Source organism: Heptranchias perlo, chromosome 13, assembly GCF_035084215.1.
Source record: "Heptranchias perlo isolate sHepPer1 chromosome 13, sHepPer1.hap1, whole genome shotgun sequence".
Classification (NCBI taxonomy): Eukaryota; Metazoa; Chordata; class Chondrichthyes; order Hexanchiformes; family Hexanchidae; genus Heptranchias; species Heptranchias perlo.
Genome location: NC_090337.1, coordinates 55830514 through 55857650, shown reverse-complemented (window position 1 = coordinate 55857650; position 27137 = coordinate 55830514). Strand labels below are relative to the sequence as shown.

Below are 27137 nucleotides of genomic sequence, written 5' to 3'. Positions count from 1 at the left end.
GTTTACAGACGAGATATGGAGGGGTGGTGGCAATATTGGCTCAAGAAACAATTACGGCTGTGAGGGGGGATGATATGTTAGAAGGATCATCAAACGAGGCCATATGGGTTGAGCTAAAGAACAAAAAAGGGGCAGTCACACTGCTGGGCGTGTACTATAGATCCCCAAACAGTCAGAAGGAAATCGAAGAGCAAATGTGTAGGCAAATTTCTGAGAAGTGCAAAAACAATAGGGCAGTAATAGGGGATACAATCAGTGTAAAAGGTATAGAGAGAGCAGAATTCTTGAAATGCATTCAGGAGAACTTTTTTAGCCAATACGTGGCAAGTGCAACAAGAGAGGGGCCAGTTCTGGATTTAGTTTTAGGGAGTGAAGCTGGGCAGATGGAAGGTGTATCAGTGGGAGAATATTTTGGTGGTAGTGATCATAATTCAGGTAGATTTTGCATAGATATGGAAAAGGACAAAGATAGGACAGGAGTAAAAGTTCTAAATTGGAGAAAGGCCAATTTTACTAAGCTGAGAAGTGATTTAGCAAAAGTGGACTGGAAACAGCTACTTGAAGGTAAATCAGTGTCAGAGCAGTGGGAGGCATTAATGGGGGAGATTCAAGGGATTCAGCGTAAACATGATCCCACAATGAAAAAGACTGGACTGCCAAATGTAGAGCCCCCTGGATGACTAGGAACATCCAGGGTAAGATAAGGCAAAAAAGGGAAGCTTATGTCAGACACCGAGATCTCAATACTGCAGAAAGCCTAGAGGAGTATAGAACGTGTGGGGTGAAATTAAAAAGGAAATTAGGAAAGCAAAGAGGGGGCATGAAACAATATTGGCAAGTGAAATTAAGGAAAACCCAAAAATGTTTTATAAATACATAAAGCAAGAAGATAACGAAGGAAAGAGTAGGGCCTATCAGAGACCAAAAAGGTAACCTATGTGTGGAGGCGGACGATGTGGTTCTTAATGAATACTTTGTGTCTGTCTTCACAAAGGAGGGGGACGATGCAGGGATTGTAGTTGAGGAGGAGGCATGTGAAATATTGGATGGGATAAGCATACTGAGAGGGGAAGTATTAAGGGGTTTAGCATCTTTGAAAGTAGATAAATCACCAGACCCATTGAAATGTATCCAAGGCTGATAAAAGAAGCAAGGGAGGGAATAGCGCAGGCTCTGACCTTTTCCAATTCTCCCTGGCTACAGGCGTGGTACTGGAGGACTGCTAACGGTGTACCATTGTTTAAAAAGGGAGAAAAGGATAGACCTAGTAATTATAGGCCAGTCAGTCTAACCTTGGTGGTGGGCAAATTATTGGAATCAATTCTGAGGGACATTATAAACTGTCACTTAGAAAGGCACAGAGTAATCAAGGACTGTCAACACGGACTTGTTAAGGGAAGGTCGTGTCTGACTAACCTAATTGAATTTTTTGAGAAGGTAACAAGGAGGGTTGATGAGGGTAGTGCATTTGATGTAGTCTACATGGATTTTAGCAAGGCTTTTGACAAGGTCCCACATGGCAGACTGGTCGAAAATGTAAAAGCCCATGGGATCCGAGGGAAAGGGCAAAGTGAATCCAAAATTAGCTCAATGGCAGGAAGCAAAGGGTAATGGTCAATGGATATTTTTGTGACTGGAAGGCTTTTTCCAGTGGGGTTCCACAGGGCTCAGTACTAGGTTCCTTGCTTTTTTTGTGGTATATATTAATGATTTAGACTTAAATGTAGGAGGCATGATTATTAAGTTTGCAGATGATACAAAAATTGGCCATGTGGTTGATAGTGAGGAGGAAAGTTGTAGACTGCAGGAAGATATCAATGGACTGGTCAGATGGATTGGTACACAATAAATGGGAGGACACTGAGAGGTGTAGAGGAAGTTAGGGACCTTGCAATGCATGCCCATAGATCCCTGAAGGTAGCAGGACAGGTAGATAAGGTGGTTAAGAAGGCATATGGGATACTTTTCTTTATTAGGTGAGGCATTGAATATAAGAGCAGGGAGGTTATGCTAGAACTGTTTGGAACATTAGTTAGGCTGCAGTTTGAGTATTGCATACATTTCTGGTCACCACATTACAGGAAAGATGTGATTGCACTAGAGAAGGTACAGAGGAGATTTACGAGGATGTTGCCAGGACTGGAGAATTTTAGCTATGAGGAAAGATTGGATAGGCTAGGGTTGTTTTCTTTGGAACAGAGGAGGCTGAGGGGTGATTTAATTGAGGTGTATAAAATTATGAGGGGCCGAGATAGAGTGGACAGGAAGGACCTATTTCCATTAACAGAGAGGTCAATTACCAGGGGGCATAAATTTAAAGTAATTGGTAGAAGGATTAGAGAGGAGCTGAGGAAAAAGTTTTTCACCCAGAGGGTGGTGGGGGTCTGGAACTCACTGCCTGAAAGGGTGGTAGAGGCAGAAACCTTCATCACATTTAAGAAGTACTTAGATATGCACTTGAAGTGCCATAACCTTACAAGGCTATCGACCAAATGCTGATTAGACTGGGTAGCTCTTTTTCGACCAGCACAGACACAATGGGCCGAATGGCCTCCTTCTGTGCCGTAAATTTTTCTATTTTTCTATGTTTCTATATCATGTTGTATTGGGAGGGGAAATAAATTCATTGCCGGTGAACATAACAAACATGAAGGGCATATCATGCCAGATAGAAACTCCATCCAGTTACCGGATTAAGGAGCAGTGTCTCCAGGGTAGTAACCTCTGGATTACTCCCAGTGCCACCCGCTGGATCAGACACGGAGAGAAAGGTTAGGATTGTCAACCTGTGGCTGGAAGGATGGGGCTAGGGACAGCCATCACCTAAACTGGAAAGGCATTCATATGTTTGCTGAAAGGGAAATAGGACAACAGGGAAAGGTTTAAACCAGTTAGGGGGATGTGCGAGTGGAATATCCACACTAAGTCAAAAAGTGTGAGGAAAAAGACCAACCAGACATACGGGCAGGTGGGGACAGTTACCCATTTAAGAGTTCTGTACAAAAATGCATGGAGCATAAGAAATGAAACAGGTGATTAGAAGCACAAATTCAGCTTAAAGGGTACGATGATGTAGCCATTACAGAGACCTGGCTACAACCTGAGCATTCTCAGAAGCTAAATATACAAGGCGATAGGATCTTTAGGAAGGACCGGGAAATTAGGAAAGGAGATGGAGTAGCAATATTGATAAAAGACACAATTACTGCAGTAGAAAGAAGGGATTTAAGTAAGGGTTATCAGCTAGTGGAAACAGTATGGGTAGAGTTGAGGAATCGGGAAGGATGCAAGTCTCTTATAGGAGCTATCCCACAGACCTCCTTATCGTAGTGATGTGCTGGGGGATGTGTAAATACGGAGATCAGAGAAGCACATAACAAAAAGAAAGTGGTTATAATGGGAGATTTTAGACTTAGATAGATCAGGATAAGCAGAAAAGCACAAGTAGTAAAGGCAATGAATTTCTAGAATGCGTTTGGAACACTTTTCTAGAACAATGGGCCCGATGTTAGCAGGGCTGCGGGTTCTCGGCGGGTGGGCTATCGGGCGCATGGGTAACGCGCCCGGTGAGATTAGTGGGTTTCCCGCGCGATCGTAGCAGGCAAACCACTAATTGGATCCACTTACCTGCTCCTCCGGGTTCCCCGCTGCTGATCTGCGCGTCGGGCGGGCTGCGCATGCGCAGTAAGATTTGTCAGCTGGAGGCGCTCTATTTAAAGGGGCAGTCCTCCACTGACAGATGCTGCAACCAATAGCAAAGATGACTGCATGGAGCAGCCCAGGGGGAAGGCTGCTCCCAGTTTAATGATGCCTCACCCCAGGTATCATCAGATGGGGTGAGGAGGAGGGGGAGGACACAGATCTTCCACCCGGCGGGCGGGAGGAAGCGGCCCGCCTCTACCACCAGGAAGGCCTGGCTCGAGGTAGCAGAGGGGGTCACCTGCGCCACCAACATATCGCCCACCTGCATACAGTGCAGGAGGCGCTCCAATGACCTCAGTAGGTCAGCCACAGTGAGTACACGTAGTCTTTCCCCTACACTCCGTCTGCCACAGCGCTGCCCCCACCACACACCTCCTTCGGCACTGCCAGTACTACTCTGTCACATCACCCCTCATACCCACTCAAACCCCATCCTCATCTTACCTGCACCTACTCACCTCGCCAGTACTCACCCCGCCACTACCACGCAACCCAATCCTCATACAATCTCATGGCTCTATCCCATTCTCACCCTCTCGTGCATCTCTCGCACGGCCAGCCTCACTCAACCTGCCACAACCTGTACTGCAGCCACAGGGCATGCATCACATATGTGCAGTAGGCAGCATAAGGCAAACGTGTCGTGAGCATGAAGGGGATGCACAAGGGTGTTTGAGGGTTTGTCATGGTTGTTACTTATATTGAATTTCAAAACAACTCACATCACACATTATATTGGCACCACTACTGCCATGTCTCCGCGAATCCTGTCTGGTTTGTGCAATAATGCCCGCTCCTGGGTATCACTATGAGGACCCACCACTGATGCCACCGATTGTGTCACTGCAGAGTGGGTGTAGGTGTATTTGCAGGGCTCTTCTGCGCAGACGACTGAGAGACATTGGCGATGTCCCCGGTTGCACCCTGGAAGGCTGCGGAGGAGAAGTTGTTGAGGGCAGTGGTGACTTTGACAGCGACAGGTAAGAAGATGGTGCTCGGGCCAGCCAGGAGCAGCTCGGCATGAAAGAAGCTGCAGATGTCGACGGCTACATGTCGAGTGACTCTGAGCCTCCGTGTGCACTGCTGCTCAGAGAGGTCCAGGAGGCTGAGCATTGGTCTGTGGACCCCGTGGCGAGGGTAGTGCCCTCTGCGACGCATCTCTCTCTGCAGTAGCCCCTCCCTCCTGCTGTACAGGTGGATGTGTCACAGCACTCTGTTGTGGAGCTCCACGTGTCAGAGGTGGACGGCGTGGATGGCGAGGCTGGTGAGGCTGGTGATGCTGTTCGCCCTCCGAGGAGGTCATGACTGCAGCTACGGCGGCCCCCATCCGCAAGATGTGCATCTGAGGGGGTCCGCAAGGTAGGTACATGTCTCCGGACCCCGGGGTACGTGTGCAGGTTGGTGACTTTGACCGTCAGGAGGAGGGTGGTGGGGGCCAAACGTTGTCCCAAGTGACAGAGTGGCCTCCTGCAATGAGTGAGGGTCTCCCCCCACCCCCCCACCTGTCAAATGGACCCTTGCAGCTGAACAGACCCATTTTGTTCCAAAATCCCACATAGTCCCTTAATCAGGTCAGTTAATGACCTGAAATACCTAACTAAATATTGTCAAGTGGCATCCCGCTGGCTTTAATTGCCTGCGGGATTCCCACCAGCGGGGGCTGCGCGCGCACGCCGGCGCGTCAGCGGGGAACCCGGAAGTGTGCGGGTTCGGGGCGGGCTCCGCTACCGCGCCGGGATTCTCCGATTTTCGGAGCCCCCCCCACGGGAAACGCACCCGATAGCGGGTGGTAAAATTGAGCCCAATGTTTTTTAGAACCGACTAAGGAACAGGCCATACTGGATTTAGTGATGAGTAAGGGAAGTATTCAAATAAGTATTTGGTATGATACAAAACCGGTACATATCCCTAAAAGGTAAAGGCTCCACTTATATAGTTAAACAATCATGGTCAACCAGTGAGGTGAGTGACAGTATCCAGCAAAAAAAAACTTACACAAATGCAAAGAAAAGTGGAAATCCAGCAGATTGGGAGAGCTTTAAAAATTAACAAAGGGATACAAAGAAAGTAATGAGGTGCTAAAAGACAATATGAAAAAAAACTTGCATGGAATATCAAAGCTAACAGGAGTAGTTTTCCAAATATATTCAGGGAAAGAGAGTGGTAAAACGGAATGTGGGCCCATTAAAGACAGATGGCAGACTTGTTAAATGAGTACTTTGTATCTGTTTTCACAGGGGAGGAAGAGGACAAACTATCAGTAGTACATGGGAGCCTAAAAATAAGTCAAGGGGAAAAACTTAGTGGATATAATATAAGTTTTTTTAAAAATGGTAATCGCGAAAATGAAAGGACTTAAGATAGATCTTCAGTACCTGATAGTTTCCACCCCAAGGTATTAAAAGAAATAGGTGAGGAAATTGCAGATGCATTAGTTATAACTTTCCAAAGCTCTCTAGATTCAGAAATTGTGCTGTTGGATTGGAAAATTACAAATGTCACTCCATTATTTAAGAAAGGATGGAGAGAGAACTACACAGGCTGCATAAACTTGGCTTTTGTATTCCCTTGAATTTAGAAGGTTGAAGGGTGTTTAAAATGATTAAAGGATTTGATAGGGTAGATACAGAGAAACTATTTCCTCTGGTGGGAGAATCCAGAGCAAGGGGGCATAATAAAATTAGAGCTAGACCTTATAGGAGTAAAATCAGGAAGCATTTTTCAAGCAAATGATAATGGAAATCTGGAACCCCCTCCTCTCAAAAGGCTGTGGATGCTGGGTCAGTTGAAAATTTCAAGACTGGTGTAGTTGATTTTTATTAGGTAAAGGTATCAATAGATATGGAACAAAGGCAGGTAAATAGAGTTGAGGTACAGATCAACATTAATTTTAATTGAATGGCGGAACAGGCTCGAGGGGCTGAATGGCCAGTTCCTGTTCCTATTTTCCAAAAGGCTTTGTTTCAGGCTTGTAAACACCTCTTGGGAAAGCGATAGGGCTGATGTACATCCCGATGTATTCAACTGACAAAAGTAGTGATTATAATTACCGGCCTGTTGAGAAAGAACAAGAGGTGGCTTCAGTGAATTGGCCAAGTGTGAAAAATCTCCTTCGATCCAGCTTGATTGACAGCTCTGTGCTCAGAAGTTCCTCAGGCTTAAATGCATTCCACAGGCCGTTGGGTAGTTTGTTATGTTGAAGACTACCCTCGATTCCAACACAAAGGCAGAACTGCCTCTAGGCGTGTGTACAAACACCATATCAAGAAGCCATGGCAGTTTGCTGGATTGCGAAAGAAACATGCTTTGGAGTAGACCATTTTAAATTCTTGTGGGCTGATAGATATTTTTGTTTTTCTAAGTATTAGTACTGCTAATTTCCGACTGGTGGTTGTGTTCCCATGCGCCTTCTGCCCTTGTCCTTCGACCTGGTAGAGGTTGTGGGTTTGGGAGGTGCTGTTGAAGAAGCCTCATAACTAATTCTCCTGAGACTGGGGATCAGCCTAGGAGCTCTCCTCTACTCTGCCTCCAGTGCTTGAATGTCTCTTATTTCTTGGTGACCAGAATTGGACACAGTATTCAAGATGTTGTCCGATGAGAGAACTTTGAAGTTTGATACTTAACTCCTCTGACTTGTATTTTCACGATGTGGAGATGCCGGTGATGGACTGGGGTTGACAATTGTAAACAATTTTACAACACCAAGTTATAGTCCAACAATTTTATTTGAAATTCACAAGCTTTCGGAGGCTTCCTCCTTCCTCAGGTGAATGTTGTGGAAATGAAATCCTCGAACCCTTCGCATTTATAAATCACAGAACAATACCTGGTGATTACAGATAGTCTTTCCAACTGCCCGTTGCCAAGACAATCACAGTGTGCAGACAGAGAGGCCACCGAATATACAAACAACCAAAAAAAAAAGAGAGAGAGAGGCAGAAACATAGAAACATCCGGAAGGAAGAGAAAGACAGCAAATGACCCGTTATATTAAAAACAGATAACATTTGTTCGCTGGTGGGGTTACGTGTAGCGTGACATGAACCCAAGATCCCGGTTGAGGCCGTCCTCATGGGTGCAGAACTTGGCTATCAATTTATGCTCGACGATTTTGCGTTGTCGTGTGTCTCGAAGGCCGCCTTGGAGTATGCTTACCCGAAGGTCGGTGGCTGAATGTCCTTGACTGCTGAAGTGTTCCCCGACTGGGAGGGAGCCCTCCTGTCTGGCGATTGTTGCGCGGTGTCCGTTCATCCGTTGTCGCAGCGTCTGCATAGTCTCGCCAATGTACCATGCTCTGGGGCATCCTTTCCTGCTACGTATGAGGTAGACAACGTTGGCTGAGTCACAGGAGTATGAACCATGCACCTGGTGGGTGGTGTCCTCTCGTGTGATGGTGGTATCTGTGTCGATGATCTGGCATGTCTTGCAGAGGTTACCGTGGCAGGGTTGTGTGGTGTCGTGGACGCTGATTTGCTGCGAACAATGGTCTGTTTGAGGTTGGGTGGCTGTTTAAAGGCGAGTAGTGGAGGTGTGCGGATGGCCATAGCGAGGTGTTCGTCGTCATTGATGACATGTTGAAGGCTGCGGAGAACATGGCGTAGTTTCTCCGCTCCGGGGAAGTACTGGACGACAAAGGGTACTCTGTTGGTTGCGTCCCGTGTTAGTCTTCTGAGGAGGTCTATGCGATTTTTCGCTGTGGCCCGTCGGAACTGTCGATCGATGAGTCGAGCGTCATATCCCGTTCTTACTAGGGCGTCTTTTAGCGTCTGTGTCCATCGCGTTCCTCCTCATCTGAGCAGACCCTGTGTGTTCGCAGGCCTGTCCATAGGGGATGGCCTCTTTGACGTGGTTAGGGTGGAAGCTGGAAAAGTGGAGCATCGTATTTGCAATTGTATTTGTATTACAATTGTATTTTCACGACATAGTTCAATATCCTGTTGGCTTTATTGATTGTGAATCTACGAAGACACCTTCGTCTCTTTCAGCTTTATCCTGTGCTATTTCAGCACCATTCATAGAGTATGCATGTCATCTATTTTTGTTCCTATGTGTAGCATTTTACACTTTTCTGCATTAAATATCATCTGTCGTTGCTCTGCCCACTTTGATATTTTGTAACTTCTGAGCTGCCTCCTTGCATTTCACTGCCCCTCCTAGTTTGGTATCATCTGTAAATTTGAGCACTCGATTATAATGAAGTCATTGATTTTACTTGGAATATCTTTGTCTGGAGAGGGCATGTTGTTCATGTCTTCCCTGATGAATACTTGGAGGAAGTATTTATTCAGAATATTTACTATTTTATGCACATCCTCAGTTTTGAGTCCATTTGTATCTTTTTGCTTCTGTGTAACCTTAATTCTTGTAAATAAATTCGACTCAACCAGGTTAATACATTCTGACCGTGTTAATTTTCCACTCTTCAGAGAGGACAGGCATGTGCGTCTGCCCATGGACGTTGCCTTCTGCGATGAGTTTGGATAAAGAATGTTGGGAAAGAGCTTGAATTGTCACAAGCGCCCTCACTCCCATCTCCCACTGTCACCCGCACTGAGGTCAGCTAACAGACTGGAAATTGGGATTTTTCTAGTCTGTGTGGTTCAGTGCACAGTGCCTTTACCAATCAAGCCATGAGGAGAGCAAAATAGCAATTGTTTAACCAGGTCGTTTCCTACGGTCGTGCTGAGCAGAGCAACAGAAATATGCCCAAGAGTGCTATTTCTTCAAACCAGACCTCAACACTTCACTTGGGTGCCTTCTTCCACGATATTTTTTTATTCCTCCTCTTTGTCCTCTTCAAATGTTTAGGGAAAAGAAACTTCACTCTACACTCAGTGCCTCATTTGAATGCAGAGGGATGACTGGCTGAGAAGCAAATATAGTTGACAGGCCATGACTTCCTCCCTCATCATCTCCCCCCTCCTTTGCAATGATTTATTGGGTCCAAACCTTGCTTGGTGGATGAGGATTGAATGAGAAAGAGAAGAGAGAGTTTTGCAAATGACACTGTATTTGGTAAAGATGAAAACATTTGTCTTCTAGTTGGGATGTAAGTGCGTTAAGTGTGACCATCTTGAATTTAAGCGGTGCTCTGAGATGTCAAATATTGAAAGTGCTGAACAGTTGACTTGGTATTTTTCAGGTTTACGGTTACAATTCGTATAGTGGGGCTTACGCTGCACAGCCTCCTGCTGCTTCACAGCAGGTAATCTACACATCGAATGGACAGCCTTATGCCGTGGCCTATCAGTATCCCTACCAAGGTGAGTCTATATTTGTATCAGCAATTTTTATCCTTTTTTTTGTTTGCAGAAGTCAAGACCCAACATCCTGCATGAAAGATAACCTTGGCGAGAAATTAAATGCAGAATGAAGGCATGTATAGACAAAAAGACAGGAAAGAATGATGCTTGATTTGAGAATGAAAGTCGCTGGCTAAATAACACAGCCTCCTAGTTCTAGGATATAGAATGTTACAGCACAGAAGGGGGCCATTCGGCCCATCGTGCCTGTGCCGGTAATCCTTGTTCAATGTAACATTTTGTGATTTCTGACATTTCAAACAAAAAAAAAAGCTTTTAACAGTCAGCCTGTGGCACAGAGAGTTGAAATGTGCCGAAGTGTGAAAGCTGGTGAATTTCCCCCTGCAATTTCCCCCTGCAATTTCCCCCTGCAATTTCCCCCTGCAATTTCAGGGGCTCAGTCAGGTCATGCAGCGAGGCACCAAGTTGTTTTTCTTGCTAGAAAGAGGGCAGAGACTGAGGGCGAGTCAACTCCATCATCTTCCTATAGCTGAGTCGATTGTCTGCCCAACCTCTTGATCATGGAATACTGGATTGCCCCACCAGAGGGCAGAATGTCACATGGAGGGGTGGGGACCAGATGCCCTGCAGATTAGTGAAGATTTAGATGTGAGACATGCATCAGTTACATATCCATAGGCTCTTTATGTACAGAAAGATGTGCGAGGGCATGGAGGACAAAAATGGACACCAAGCAACAAGGGGCAGGGTGAGTAAAAGGACGGTTGAAAAAGATGGATTTTTCCAAGATTTTGAAAGCAGGGAAGGAGGTGGCAAAGTGGAGGGAGTTCCAGAGAACTGAGACATAAAGAGCCTGAAAGAGTAGCCACCATTGTTGGAGTGAGGAATAAGCCAGTGTCTGAGGAATAGAGGCTGCACACAGAGACATAGCGATCACAGGAGGAGATCATTGAGGTAGGCTGGAGTGAGGCTGTGGAGAGATTTGAAGGTGAGGATGATGATCTTGAAGTCAATTTCTGGGGCAGAAGGAGATGGTAGATGTTGGGTCTTTGTGTGGGTGAGAGTGCATGCAGCAGCTTTCTGACTTGAGTTGTAGTTTGTGGATGCTGGCAAGGAGAGCATCAGTGCATTAGGGGTTTGGCAGCAGGGTTCGAGAAGTCAAGGCATGGATGGGCGGTGTTCTAGAGGTGGGAGAAAGCTGTCAGTAAAAGACTGGACGTGGAGGAGTAATCTGAGCTTCGGGTTCAACTTTACACCAAGGTTCCATACATCTGAACATAGCCTGATGTATCAGCCAGGGAGGTTGATGGGATCAAGACCAGAGGCACATGGCACGTGGGAAGCAGACAGCTTGACTTCAGTTTTTCTGATAATCAATTAGAGGAAAACTTCACATCCAGGTCTTAATGTTGGAGAGTGCAGCAGTGGAATCGGCAGAGCATGCTACATTAAACACTGAACTCCATTAACAAAGCATTTTTTCATTACACATCTAACATTTGCAGTCATTACATTATTCTAGATGGCATTAGTGTAGAACATTTTGATTTAATGGGACTGATGGACATTGTGCTATTATACTGAGCAGAGCTCTCATCTTTTTCGATAGGAGTAAAATTTATAAGCAGAATGAGATGGTCTCTCTCACTTCCCAGGTCTCAAATATCCACACTTTAACTGTCATCATTTAAGTGAAGGAATGAGATATAGTTGAAGATTAGGTGTGACTGTAATCACTGAGTATCCCAGTAGAAGTCGACACAGAAGAGAAAAAATCTACAATGGTAGAATAAACTTAAGGGCAGTTCAACGCACTGTCCGCAGTCTGTTTTAACACATATATGTCCATACATATGTGTGTGTTTCGAAAATATATATATAAAAAAATTAAATTATTAGGATACACACTTTGGGTCCACAAACCATGCTTGCTGTTGTCATGATTTCCAGTGGCACTTTTCTGTCAACCTTTAGAATTGTAAATTGCTATGACAACACTTCCGCTCTGTGAACTGTTATGTTGTTACAAGCTCTGGACAGATGGTGGCTCCATTGAGAAAATTTCTGAAGCCCCTTTCTAAATCCATTTTACACATAAAATAGACTTGTATTTGTCAGCTGACCTTGGGAAACACCATGGGCAATTTACTATTTTACAAAAATTTGGTCTTGTTACGTCACAATGAAAAATTTCCAATCAATGAGAGTTCAGCAGTTATCAAAATGTGAACAAAATTGAGTACTTCCTGTTTGTATTTGGATTGCAGTCTGTGCCTGCAGTTGTGTGGAACTGACCAATTCACTTTAAGATCATTTTTTTTAAGGACTTAAACAAATGTTAAAAACCTTGCCTCACTCCACTCAATATGGTTCTGCATGGATTGTCCACTTTCAAGGACTTCTGATTGATTTTCATCTTTGCTACATTGGCAGACTTATGCATAACACGGAATTACCATATTGATGTGCATATCGTTCACTCTGAATATAGGCCACACCCATTGTGAGCTTTCTTTTGCATCTCCTTTCTTTCTTCACCGCACACCCCCAGCTCCCGTTCAGGAAGAAGAATGAGCTCTTGCAAAAAAAAATACAGTCAACACAAATGTACAGTTTTAAAGATAATTTTAATTGAAAATTTTCGACTGGGAACCATACAATTCACAACATGCTTCTTGATAGCTGCTTAAAAAAAAGAATTCCCCCACCAACCCTTTTTTTTAAAACAAAAAAAGTTCCTACATTTATGGATTCTAGGGTCACTTCTTCCCAGAAAACAAGCAAACTGTGTAGTGTTGTGGCCTAATTTTGTGTCCAAGCTTGGTAACGGGATATTCGATCTGAGGAAGTGAGGCACCCCTCACTTCCATCCGCATTTGTTCAAATACCCTTAATAATTGAGTCCGTTCCAATCTGCCACCATGGCTTAAAAAGGGGCAGGAATGGCAGCTCAGCATGCTGGTTACAGGGTTTTCAGATGAGTTAGAGAGGGGGATAACAAAAGGTTGGGGGGTGGCAATATTGGTAAAGGAAACAATTACAGCTGTGAGGAGGGATGACATGTTAGAAGGATCATCAAATGAGGCCATATGGGTTGAGCTAAAGAACAAAAAAGGGGCAGTCACACTGCCGGGAGTTTACTATAGACCCCCAAACAGTCAGAGGGAGATAGAAGAGCAAATATGTAGGCAAATTTCTGAAGTGCAAAAACAATAGGGCAGTAATAGTAGGGGATTTCAACTACCCTAATATTAACTGGGATACAATCAGTGTGAAAGGTATAGAGGGCGTAGAATTCTTAAAATGCAGTCAGGAAAACTTTTTTAGCCAATATATAGCAAGCCCAACAAGAGAAGGGGCAGTTCTGGATTTAGTTCTAGGAAATGAAGCTGGGCAGGTGGAAGGAGTATCAGTGGGAGAGCATTTTGGTGGTAGTGATCATAGTTCAGTTAGATTTCGCATAGTTATGGAAAAGGAAAAAGATAGAACAGGAGTAAAAGTTCTAAATTGGAGAAAGGCCAATTTTACTAAGCTGAGAAGTGATTTAGCAAAAGTGAACTGGAAACAGCTACTTGAAGGTTAAATCAGTGTCAGAGCAGTGGGAGGCATTCAAGGGGAAGATAGTGAGGGTTCAGAGCAAATATGTTCCCACAAAGAAAAAGGGTGGGACTGCCAAATGTAGAGCCCTCTGGATGACTAGGAGCATACAGGGTAAGATAAGGCAAAAAAGGGAAGCTTATATCAGATACCGAGAGCTTAATACTACAGAAAGCCTAGAGGAGTATAGAAAGCGCAGGGTTCAAATTAAAAAGATTAGGAAAGCAAAGAGAGGGCATGAAAAAGTACTGACAAGTAAAATCAAGGAAAACCCAAAGATGTTTTATGAATACATTAAGAGCAAGAAGATAACTGAGGAAAGAGTAGGGCCTATCAGAGACTAAAAAGGTAATCTATGTGTAAGATGTTGGTATGGTTCTTAATGAATAGTTTGCGTCTGTCTTCACGAAGGGGACGATGCAGAAATTGTAGTTGAGGAGGAGTGTGAAATATTGGATGGGATAAACATAGTGAGAGAGGAAGTATGAAGGGGTTTAGCATCTTTGAAAGTAGATAATTTTTTTTATTCGCTCATGGGATGTGGGCGTCACTGGCAAGGCCGGCATTTATTGCCCATCCCTAATTACCCTTGAGAAGGTGGTGGTGAGCCGCCTTCTTGAACCGCTGCAGTCCGTGTGGTGAAGGTTCTCCCACAGTGCTGTTAGGTGGGGAGTTCCAAGATTTTGACCCAGCGATGATGAAGGAACGGCGATATATTTCCAAGTCGGGATGGTGTGTGACTGGAGGGGAACGTGCAGGTGGTGGTGTTCCCATGTGCCTGCTGCTCTTGTCTTTCTCGGTGGTAGAGGTTGCGGGTTTGGGAGGTGTTGTCGAAGAAGCCTTGGCAAGTTGCTACAGTGCATCCTGTGGATGGTACACACTGCAGCCACTGTGCGCCGGTGGTGAAGGGAGTGAATGTTTAGGGTGGTGGATGGGGTGCCAATCAAGCGGGCTGCTTTGTCCTGGATGGTGTCGAGCTTCTTGAGTGTTGTTGGAGCTGCACTCATCCAGGCAAGTGGAGAGTATTCCATCACACTCCTGACGAGTGCCTTATAGATGGAGGAAAGGCTTTGGGAGTCAGGAGGTGAGTCACCCCCCGCAGAATACCCAGCCTCTGACCTGCTCTTGTAGCCACAGTATTTATGTGGCTGGTCCAGTTAAGCTTCTGGTCAATGGTGACCCCCAGAATGTTGATGGTGGGGGATTTGGCAATGGTAATGCCGTTGAATGTCATGGGGAGGTGGTTTGAGTCTCTCTTGTTGGAGATGGTCATTGCCTGGCACTTGTCTGGCACGAATGTTACTTGCCCCTTATTAGCCCAAGCCTGGATGTTGGCCAGGTCTTGCCGCATGCGGGTACGGACTGCTTCATTATCTGAGGGGTTGCAAATGGAACTGAACACTGTGCAATAATCAGCGAACATCCCTATTTCTGACCATATGATGGAGGGAAGGTCACTGATGAAGCAGCTGAAGATGGTTGGGCCCAGGACACTGCCCTGAGGAACTCCTGCAGCAGTGTCCTGGGGCTCAGATGATTGGCCTCCAACAACCACTACCATCTTCCTTTGTGCTAGGTATGACTCCAGCCACTGGAGAGTTTTCCCCCTGATTCCCATTGACTTCAATTTTACTCGGGCTTCTTGGTGCCACACTCAGTCAAATGCTGCCTTGATATCAAGGGCAGTCACTCTCACCTCACCTCTGGAATTCAGCTTTTTTGTCCATGTTTGGACCAAGGCTGTAATGAGGTCAGGAGCCAAGTGGTCCTGGCAGAACTCAAACTGAGCATCGGTGAGCAGGTTATTGGTAAGTAAGTGCCGCTTGATAGCACTGTCGACCTTCCATCACTTTGCTGATGATTGAGAGTAGACTGATGGGGCGGTAATTGGCTGGATTGGATTTGTCCTTTTTTTTTGTGGACAGGACATACCCGGGAAACTTTCCCCATTGTCGGGTAGATGCCAGTGTTGTAGCTATACTAGAACAGCTTGGCTAGAGGCGCGGCTATTTCTGGAGCACAAGTCTTCAGCACTACAGCCAGGATGTTGTCGGGGCCCATAGCCTTTGCTGTATCCAATGCAATCAGCCGTTTCTTGATATCAAGTGGAGTGAATCGAATTGGCTGAAGACTGGTATCTGTGATGGTGGGGATATCGGGAGGAGGCCGAGATGGATCATCCACTCGACACTTCCGGCTGAAGATGATTGCAAACGCTTCAGCCTTGTCTTTTGCACTCACGTGCTGGACTCTGCCATCATTGAGGATGGGGATGTTTACAGAGCCTCCTCCTCCCGTTAGTTGTTTAATTGTCCACCACCATTCTCGACTGGATGTAGCAGGACTGCAGAGCTTTGATCTGATCTGTTGGTTGTGGAATCGCTTAGCTCTGTCTATAGCATGCAATAGACAGAGCTAAGCGACTATAAATTGCCAGGCCTGAATGAAATGCATCCCAGGCTGCTAAGAGAAGCAAGGGAGGAAATAGTGGAGGCTCTGACCATCATTTTCCAATCCTCCCTGGCTACAGGCGTGGTGCTGGAGGATTGGAGGACTGCTAACATTGTACCATTGTTTGCAAAGGGAGAAAAGGATAGACCGAGTAATTACAGGCTAGTCAGCCTTATCTGGTGGTGGGCAAATTATTGGAAACAATTCTGAGGGATGGTATAAATCGTCATTTAGAAAGGCACGGATTAATCAAGGACAGTCAGTATGGATTTGTTAAGAGAAGGTCGCGTCTGACTAACGTGATCGAATTTCTTGAGGAGGTAACAAGGAGGGTCAATGAGGGTAGTGCATTTGTTGTAGTCTACATGGATTCTAGCAAGGCTTTTGACAAGGACCCACATAGCGGACGGTCAGAAAAGTAAAAGCCCATGCGATTCAAGGGAAAGTGGCAAGTTGGATCCAAAATTGGCTCAGTGGCAGGAAGCAAAGGGTAATGGTCGACTGGTGTTTTTGTGACTGGAAGGCTGTTTCCAGTGGAGTTCCACGGGGTTCAGTACTAGGTCCCTTGCTTTTTCTGGTATTTATTAATGAGTTAGACCTAAATGTAAGGGGTATGATTAAGAAGTTTGCAGGTGATACAAAAATTGGCCATGTGGTTGATAGTGAAGAGGAAAGCTGTAGACTGCAGGAAGATATCAATGAACTGGTCAGGTGGGCAAATAAGTGGCAAGTGGAATTCAATCCAGAGAAGTGGGAGGTAATGCATTTGGGGAGGTCAAACAGGGCAAGGAAGTACACAATAAATAAACAATGGAGGATACTGAGAGGTGTAGAGGAACAGAGAGACCTTGGAGTGCATGTCCATACAGGTAGCAGGACAGGTAAATAAGGTGGTTAAAAAGGCACATGGGATACTTTCCTTTATTAGCCGAGGCATAGAACATAAGAGCAGGGAGGTTATGCAAGAACTAGTTATAAAACACTAGTTAGGCCACAGCTTGAGTACTGCGGATAGTTCTGGTGGTCACGTTACAGGAAAGATGTGATTGCAGTAGAGAGGGTACAGAGGAGATTTACGAGGATGTTGCCAGCACTGGAGAATTTTCGCTATGAGGAAAGATTGGATAGGCTGGGGTTGTTTTCTTTGGAATAGAGGAGGCTGAGGGGTGATTTAATTGAAGTGTATAAAATTATGAGGAGCCTAGATAGAGTAGATAGGAAGGACCTATTTCCCATAGTGAAGGGGTCAGTGACCAGGGGGCATAGATTTAAAGTAATTGGTGGAAGGATTAGAGGGGAGCTAAGGAGAAATGTTTTCACCCAGAGAGTGGTGGGGGTCTGGAACTCACTGCCTGAAAGGGTGGTAGAGGCAGAAACCCTCAACTCATTTAAAAAATAAAATCCTTGGATGTGCACTTGAAGTGCCATAACCTACAGGGCTACGGACCAAGTGCTAGAAAGTGGGATTAAGCTGGATAGCTCTTTTTCGGCCGGCATGGACACGATGGACCGAATGGCCTTCTTCTGTGCTGTAACTTTCTGTGTTTCTATGCAGCTAATATCCATTGCAGGATTTGAGTCAGTCCAGCCTTTTGTAAATTGTCTTGGTTTATAATTTCCTAAGTAAATCCATGTTGTGGCATGACTTTCCGAAGCATCCTTGATTTGTTTGCAATCACATGCGGGACTTGCACTTGACTGGGTCCTCCCTCCTGGGCCAAATCAGTCTTGCAGTGACAAATGAGCCATGTAACTGCCAATATGAAATTACCACAGAAAGCATCCATCATTGGAGGAATGCTTATGTAGTGTGGCATTTGGCCTTTGATATTACACAGTTCCGATCTATCCCTGCGTTAAATCGCTTCATGTATCCCTTTGGTCTGTTTCTCTTCTTGGAACTGCATGTGTTTGCCAATGTCTTTTGTTTCAATCAGGGTAGCTTTCTGCCATCTGCCAGCACTACTGTAAAATGCTGGTTTTCATTGCCAGTTACAATCATAGAATCATACTGCACAAAAGGAGGCCATTCAGCCCATCGTGCCTGTGCCGGCTCTTTGAAAGAACTATCCAATTAGTCCCACTCACCCGCTCTTTCCCCATAGCCCTGCAAATTTTTCCTTTTCAACTATACAATTCCCTTTTGAAAGTTACTGTTGAATCTACTTCCACCATCCTTTCAGGTAATGCAGTCCAGATCATTACAACTCATTGCGTTAAAAAAAAATTCTCCTCATCTGCCCTTTGGATCTTTTGCCAATTATCTTAATTCTGTGTCCTCTGGTTACCGACTCTTCTGCCACTAGAAACAGTTTCTCCTTATTTACTCTATCAAAACCCATCATAATTTTGAACACCACTATTAATTCTCTCCTTAACCATCTCTGCCTTAAGGAGAACAATCCCAGCTTCTCTGTGAATGGAAATAAAGGCTCCCTTTTCATTTGATGCAGTATGGATACCTCAACGGTCACCGCGGCATTAGCCTTTCGTGCTTGTTCCACAACTGCTTCAGCTCGTGCTCCGTTTCCAGATGGAGCCCCTTCGTGTCCTCACAATGCTCTCGGTCACGGAGGTGCCAGCCAGCTGGTCAGTGTTTCTGCGAGTGACGCACTATTTTCTCATGTAGGTTTGCTGACAGCAGCCTGTCTGCATCAGTCAGAACTTGCCGCATGGTACTGCTGTCAATTCTCCTTCCCATCCATTGCTTTCTTATCAGCGTCACTACCTTAGGACATCTACTGGTACTTGCATTAATGTTTAGCTGTTTACACTGCCTAAACTTCCAGTCTCACACATCACATCATCGTGCTGCATAGGTGTTCCAATGTGCAAAGTCGGAGAGGCCAGGGAAGATATCTGCAGTTGAGTCGCCATTTATAGGCTGCACCCACAACTCCAACCTTTTCTTTTTCCCCTCCAAAATAGTACGACCTATATGCACGTTGATGTGGTATCCAAATAAGATGATAAAGGTTATGACCCAGGCTCCTGACATGAAATCACATTTTAAACAAATTGTGGACCTGATAACTTTTGTGCCATTGGGTCCATGAATTTAAGTTCATCACATTGTTTATATAATAGTTACCTTTAGTTGATAAAGCACTGTTACAATCAAAACATATGGTGGACCTAGCTTAGATTTACATAGAAGAATGCTTTAGCTGCACTGTAATTTGGACACTTCATTAGGAGGTGTCTGGGAATCTTCATAGGCAAACCTTTTAGGGGTGTCTGCCTTTTTTTGTACAATATGTATGTTTAAGTGGGATGGTCATGTTTGCTTTACCCTTTGCTTTTCATTGAACCTTAACACTCCTCAAGAACAGTTGCAGCAGTATTAAACCTGGTCACAAGTTGCTTGTTACCACATCGCTGCAGACATTACACAGATAGAAGTATTGCAGGGAGTTGGTTATCATTTCCCTCTGTGTTTTTGTCTGCTAATTTGCACAGCCAAAACCACTTTGCATTGTTACAAAACGTGCAGTGTAAATCAGGCATGAAGTAGACAATTGATGGTACTTTGCATTTTAGCAAGTGATATGAGGAGTGGTCTCTCATTGCTACAGTCTAAATGGAACTTGTGTAGAGTCAAATTCAAGAAGGTCCCAAGCTATTCAAATTTTCTTTTCATGTTTTTCTTAATGTTGGCTTGGTGGCATAGGTCTCTCTCTCGCTCTCGCTCACACACACACACAAACATCAGTGTTGAATTTTCATGAGCGGAATACAACTTAGGTCTGTCTACTTTGTCATTCTCAGTAAGTACTAGACGCAAACTGCACCTTGTACAGCCCTTTACATAACCTCAGGACATCCAGAAGTGCTTCATAGCCAATGAAGTACTTTTGAAGTGTAGTCACTGTTGTAATGTAGGAAACAAAAGGAACCAATTTGCGCACAGCAAGGTCCCACAAACAGCAATGAGATAAATGATCAGATCATTTTTTTTTTGTGGTGTTGGTTGAGGGAGAAATGTTGGCCAAGACACCAGTTGAAACTCAACTGCTCTTCTTCAAATGGGATCTTTTATATACACCTGAGAGGGAAAACGGGGCCTCAATTTAATGTCTCATCCGAAAGACGGCATTTCTGACAGTGCAATACATCTTCAGTGATGCACAGAAGCGTCGGCCTAGATTATGTGTTGAAGTATATGGAGTGGGACTTGAACCCACGACCCTCTGACTCAGAGGCAAGAGTGCTACAACTGAGCCTACTCTGACACTAGAATACAAAATTGAATAGCTGCCAAAACGATCATGTTCTGACCATTAATGAGATCACATTAGTACTATAAACCTTCCATCATGCTGAGCTATTCATGTTTTCTGCTGTTCTAAATTGGATAACCAGGTGGTGAAGGATAAATTACTAGAGCCTGGTCTTCAGTTGCTTCCAAGCCTTTATTCACAGAACTCCACATTACACCCACACCACATCCGAGATCAGCTCTTTTATCAATGGATACAAGAGAGTTCGCAATTGATATGCACACCTGAATACAATTAACACTAATTGATATAAATCACATGGATACACTTAACACCTGCTAGTTAAAGCAACTTGCATGTGGTTACAAATTCTGCAAATGCATTGTGGATAAATGGGATTTGTTGAGTTGATGTGGAATTGCTCCTGGGGACAAATTACTGTAAGCTGCAATGTGCTTCTAGGGAGGTAAGACTATAGTAACGCATCAGGACGATTTTCCAACAGGTGAAAACTACAAATCATAAGAGAAAGCTAATTTGAATGAATGGTTTTATTTTAAAGAAATTTTTTCCAGAAATTAAAGGACGAGTCTCCAATTAATGTTGAGGTAATAGTTATGGCAATCGGCAAGTATTTTTTCTAGTTTCAAGCATTGTATTCAATCTGGAATTCCCTCCCTAAACCTCTCCGCCTCTCTACCTCTCTCTCCTCCTTTAAGACACTCCTTAAAACCTAGTTCTTTGATCAAGCTTTTGGTCACCTGTCTAATATCTCCTTATGTGGCTCGGTGTCATTTTTTTTGGTAACGCTCCTATGAAGCGCCTTTGGACGTTTTATAACGTTAAAACGCTATATAAATGCAAGTTTAAACGGCTGCTCTTCTCGTAGATTAATTTGTCTTGCATTCTTCCCCCGCAGGTCCTTATCCACCAGCGGCCAATCATGTGATTGTTCAAGACCGACGACGTGACGATGGAGACCTTGCTCTTGGTATGATGGCGGGAGCTGCCACTGGCATGGCGTTGGGATCACTGTTCTGGGCCTTCTAGAACTCCTGAGCAGCTGAGTTAATCCTGCTGTTTACATAGCCTTCACTTTCCCAATAGAATCGCTCAGTGCAGTTTGCACCCTACCTGTAATACCCTAACATACACTGCACTCAAACACTTGCTTAGTCACTACATGGCACCTTAGTCTTATTAAAGCAAATCCTGAGATCTGCAGTTTCATTTCTGCAGCAAAATTAAATAGTGTGTGTATATATTGCAAGATTCTAATGAATTTGTCTCAAGAATACATTTCTCTAATTCTAATTTCATAACTTCCAAAATTATTGTTGAAGGTGTCATTGTAAGATAGGAGAGACCTGAGTATTGGAGTTTGCGTGATGTAGTGGGTTCTATCCCCCTTGGAGCCCTGATTTTGAATTCAGTCCAGGATATTGGGATGAAAGCTCTTGCAGATCCTCTGATGTGCTCTTTTGACGTGCAGAACGAACATTGGATTATTGTATAAATTCAGATGAATCTGTGTCTGTTGCATAAAGTGAATGATGTGAATTGGCCTGGGCCCGTCTCAGCTCCAGGTGTGACTTGTGAAAATTGATGCTTTGGAGGAAAATGCAATTTCAAGCTACATTACCAGTCTGTTTAGTAGCTAGTTAACAAGGATGCTCTGTTTTTTTTGTACTCCAGGATATTGAAAAGTTACTGCCACAGTTGCAAAATGGATTTACAAGAGTAGTCAGACTTTTGCCCCTGAAAGTCGTCTTTGCGGTTGGTGTTTATATTTGCAAAATCACATACCGGTACTAATTTAGGTGTTCTGCAATAGTTACTGACCAAAAACACGAACCTCAGCAAACCATAGTCCAACTATAGTCTGCTTCACCAGGCCTAAACACAAGGAACACAAAAATAGAAAAATACACAAATTCTCCACACTTGATTTTAATGCCTGTTTCTGTGCCAAAGTAATGTAGACCATAAGGAAAGCCAGCGATGAGGAACGGCCATCCTTTTCTGATGAAGGTCAGGTCTCCAATATCCTAACGCTCCCGCCTTGAGCACCAAATCGAATATTTGAATGTCCTAAATGCATATGCCTCCACCACCTAGGCCCAACATTTATGACTGAGTAAAGAAGTTCTCATCTGTTCTATATTTTCTTTTCACTAATCCTGATACAGCCTGTGGTCTGACTGAACCAAAACAGAAAATGCTGAAAATACACAGCAGGCCCATCAGCATAAGGGGCCTACATAACTGAACTGTTGACCTGTACTTTCTGTTCACAGATGCTGACAGACCTGCTGTGCCTTTCCAGCATTTTCAGCCTTTTGTCTCATGTTCTCTGGTTCTACTTCTTTGGCTTTGAATTAATCTTGAGTTTACATAACTTGCACCATTATGTATTTTATAAGATTTGAGATCTCCACTTTTGCAGAGTGTAGAGCTTGTATTGCTCTAATCCTTTCTTGTAGTGCATCCTCTTTTATACTTGGAATCAATCTTACTGTTTTTCTTAATACTCTTTCCAATGCATGCAGGTTTTGCTTTGCATCATCCCCACCAGACTTGAACACAGTGCACAGAACGTGGGTTCTGACTAGAGCATTGTAAAGGCTCCGCATAGCTTGTGTCTGACTGTTCATGCTCTACATCTCAGTGTTCAGTTTACTTTTTAGTTATCTCACCACATTGCCTCGACATGGAAAGTGACTTCCAAAGATCGGTTTCCAAATCTCCCGGTGCTAATTCAGTTCTGTACGTGTAAAATGCACAATTTTGTAATCTGAATAATAGTTTACATCTATCGGTGTTTAATTTCAGTTACCATTTGTCAGCTCAATTGCATTATTTTTCACTTATTTGAATAGGGCCATTTGGATAAATGAAGTCCCAGGGTACTCTCTTTCCTTGCTTCCCCTTATTCTTTCTGCAGCTTCCACCCTTAACATCTTTGTGTTTGACTAAAGCTTTGCAGCTGTCCAGTGTCTCTAGCTTTAAATGTTTGGGACTACATAAGTGGTGAAATGATGCTGTTTTATTTTTCAGTCATTCCCATTGTGCTTCCTATATTTAATTTATTGCTGTGCGTACAGCTTCTTCATAAATATTCTGACTGTCTCTATCTTTCGAGTCATGTGGGACCAACTCCTGGCTCACTTTTCCACAATGCTGTCTATACCACTGTCATCAAATATACATACCTTTGTCTGAGATTTGAGCTTGACAGTGTGATTTGCGCTTAACTTATCCTTGAAGGTATAAATGCAGTAAATTCAGAAGTGAAGTTAGTGGGAATCAATGGCGCTGACATTGGAATGAAAGATTAGTACAGTCCAGACAGAGCTAACCTGTGAATACTTAATCTGGGTGGAGGAGGCATTTGTTTCGTAGCTAGGTTGGGTTCAAGGTTTAAAAAAATATACATATATTCTAGAATAAAGGAACTGTTGAGCTGTATTCTTGCACATCAGTTCCACTGGTGTGGCCTGCCTCATCCATTGGTTCAAAAATACCAATCAGTTGTTGATGGAATCGCCCACAGCATCATAGTAGGTACAACACAGGAAGAGGCCATTTAGCCCATCGTGCCTCTGCCGGCTCTTTGAAAGAGCTATCCAATTAGTCCCATTCCCCTGCTCTTTCCCCATAGTCCTGTAATTTTTTTCCCTTCAGGTATTTATCTAATTCCCTTTTGAAAGTTACTATTGAATCTGCTTCCACCGCCCTTTCAGGCAGTGCATTCCAGATCATTACAACTCGCAGCATAAAAAAATGTTTCCTCATGTCGCCTCTGGTTCTTTTGCCAATCACCTTAAATCTTGTGTCCTCTGGTTCAACCCTTCTGCCACTGGAAACAGTTTCTCCTTATTTACTCTATCAAAACACCTCCATCAAATCTCCCCTTAACCTTCTCTGTTCTAAGGAGAACAACCCCAGCTTTTCTAGTCTCTCCACATAACTAAAATCCCTCATCCCTGGTATCATTCTAGTAAATCTCTTCTGCACCCTCTCTAAGGCCTTGACATCCTTCCTCGAGTGTGGTGCCCAGAATTTAGTATTTAATTGTTGTTGAGCCTGTAACTTCAATTTCCATTTAAAGCAGTAAACTGTATGGGGTTAAAGTTTAAATGCAATTCTAATTCACCTCTTTGGAGGCTGGGATGACATTAAAGATTCATGTCTGGTATTCTTCACTTGAGCTGTGAAATACTATTCTCTCCCTCCCCCACCGAGTGAAAAAATTGATAGCCAATATTCTAGGGCGCACTCCTACACGTTTTTGGGGTTTTGGCAGATGCCAGAGAACAAATTACTTGGGTGTTGTTACATGAAACAAAACACCTGAAAGAGTCAGGCAATGGAAAAAAAAACTTCCGTAAAAGACGAGAGAAAAAATTGCTTTCAATTAATCTTGCGTTTGTTTGTATTGACTGAATGTTTAAACTGCTTCTGGGTAATTCGGTGTGCCTTTGGTTTTAAACTGTCAAAATCGAAGTTTTGTGTAAAATGTTAGTGGTGGTGTTTATTCAACTAAACGATGAACCAACAAAAACAGCAGCGGTTTGAACTTCAGCATCACAAGCTGTTACTGAACATTATCCTCTTTCAAGCACACTGTTTTAACAGCACGTTAGAGCTCCACACTGTGCCACAATGATGCACGTGGCCTTGTGCCTGCAATTCTCCTCATGGCATGAGTTAATGTTTGTTATGGGAAGGTGTGGAGCAAAAGCTAAGTGTATTGATTCAATTCCCTCCCTCCCCTCCCCTCCGCGCACAGGAAAGAAGGAAAAATTGATCACCCTTTAATTCCTGGGTATTCCGATGTGTTTTGTGTTTGGCTGCCCAAAGTAGAGTTTTGCTTGGGCTGTATGAACAGGTCTTCATCAAGTCCTGTTGGCCGGTATAGGCGGGGGAGACAAGGGGAGGAAGATTACAGTGGAGGGGAGAGGGTGCCTTGTGACCTGAATCAACTGAGAACGTGGCAATTTCTTTGCCCTCAGCACTATGGAGGGGTGTTGACTGGATCTCACCCATTTTTCTCACCATTGTATGGTTGTTTTCTCGTATCAAATCAAAGCTGGCTTGTAAGCTCATATCAGAGGGAATCTAATATGGACTCTATTTTGCTGCAAGTTTTGTTTCTCTCCAAGCATCTACCCCCATTTTAGGACATAGAGTAGTGGGGCAATCCAAGATTGATACTGGTGCGATCCTGTTCTAGCACTGAACGGAGCCTTTGGTGTTGCACTCTTCAGCCTGATTAATGCTGAGAATTAATGCCAGGTCTGTGCCTCCAAGTTTACCACCTATTGGCTCTTGAGCTTATCTTGTCTTATGCCATGCGATGGCTTCATCTATGAGGGAGGAACCAAACTCTGACTGCTGCTGTCCACCTACATCCTGCACGGCATTCCTCCCTTGTTCCCGACCTTTCGTTCTCCTCTGAGTGCGATGAATTGGATGAAACTTTTTTTCTTCACTTGTGTTCTGTACAAACATGTGCGGAACCAAACAGAGAATACACCTTTTTGGAGGGGGGTGGGGGTGACAATGTTGCATGGAAAGATGAGTTTCTCACAAGAAGGAAGCAGTCAGTTGGGGGAAGAGGAGGAATTTCACACTGCAGCCTGCCGTGCCTGTTTTCAAGTCAGAGTCCACGTGTTGTTGAATTGCTCAGGTTCCTCTTCTAGTCAGTTTTATTAACCGAGAGGGGCCGATTCGGGCTGTTTTTAACAGGGAATCTCCAAGTGGTTCCCTGAGTGAGTATTAGGTACTGGTGTAAATGTGACCCAAATCTTAAATATTACAATTTCTTTACTGTTGTAGTCCTCCAGTGTGTTCTGTCTCATTCAGCAAGTTAATAGCATTGTTCGGCGTCTTTTCACCCATTTAAAAAAAAAAATTCTTGCTAGCCTGTGAAGGATCAGCTAATATTCACCTTTGGGGAGAAGGGGGAGAAACTGAAATCAAGTGGGGAGCAGTGAGTCGCGATCATTAAATTGTTGAAGAGATGAAGGAATAGTCCGAGAAAAGGTCAAACACGAGAATGTAAGCACGGGAGCAAGATAGCGAAAGGAGTGAGGGGCTTAGGGGTGCGCTGGGAGTCAAAGTGGATTTTAGGTTTGAATGTGGACGTGATCGAGTGAGGTGACACAGTGACATGAACAAACCAGTTGTGAAAATGAATTGTGATTGGGTTTTGAGAATTATTTTACTTGGTTGCTACTGGCTGGAACGAGCATTCCTCCCTCCCTTGAATGCTCACTGGTGCAGTCTCTCGTTATAAATTAACATTATGATGGTGGTTTATTTATATTACTCATATGCGCTGTACTGATATTTGGATAAATATCCTGTGCTGTGAAATTACAGAATGTCTCTGTGTGCAGATGTTAATTTTTTAATACTTGTTTTGAACAATACGATGATTAATGATAAGCTGCTAAAAATGCTTTTGGAAAGCGTTCAATCAATAATAATAGAGTAAATTGTAAGTTTGGTTGCTAAATATTGCTGATTGTACCATAAAATTTTCTTTCTGTGAAATGTGATGTTGTGTATTTAAATAAACTGCTTTAATTGCTGTACAACAATCTTGCATCAGTTTTTCAAGACTCATGATACAGTTTTAACAAATTGTGGTGGGGTTCAACATTGTGGTAATTCCAGTGATGGAGTGTTAGACTCCCATCTGCAGAAAGTGTCAATGTGGACACACCTCTTGTCTCATACACTGTTATTTTTTTTCTCCCCCTTTCCCTCTCTTCCGAAAGGATGGTCTCGTTGCTGGAATGCAGTGTAGTGAGAACTGATGCAACCCAGCACCTTTGTTCAAATGGTTGTTTTTCACCTGCAAGCTTTGCTGCCCAGTGTTGGCAGGCTTCAACTA

General features: G+C 44.0%; 1 protein-coding gene across 1 annotated transcript in view; it reads left to right on the top strand.

Annotated features, from left to right (window-relative positions):
* plekhb2 (pleckstrin homology domain containing, family B (evectins) member 2) overlaps positions 1-26829 on the top strand; it is a 51060-nt gene extending 24231 nt beyond the window's left edge. The window contains exons 7-8 of the mRNA XM_067995514.1: positions 9845-9965; positions 21153-26829. Of these exons, the coding sequence (XP_067851615.1) occupies positions 9845-9965; positions 21153-21283 (252 nt within the window). The 3' untranslated portion in view covers positions 21284-26829. The remainder of the gene's footprint in view (positions 1-9844; positions 9966-21152) is intronic.
* Positions 26830-27137: the final 308 nt, after the last annotated feature.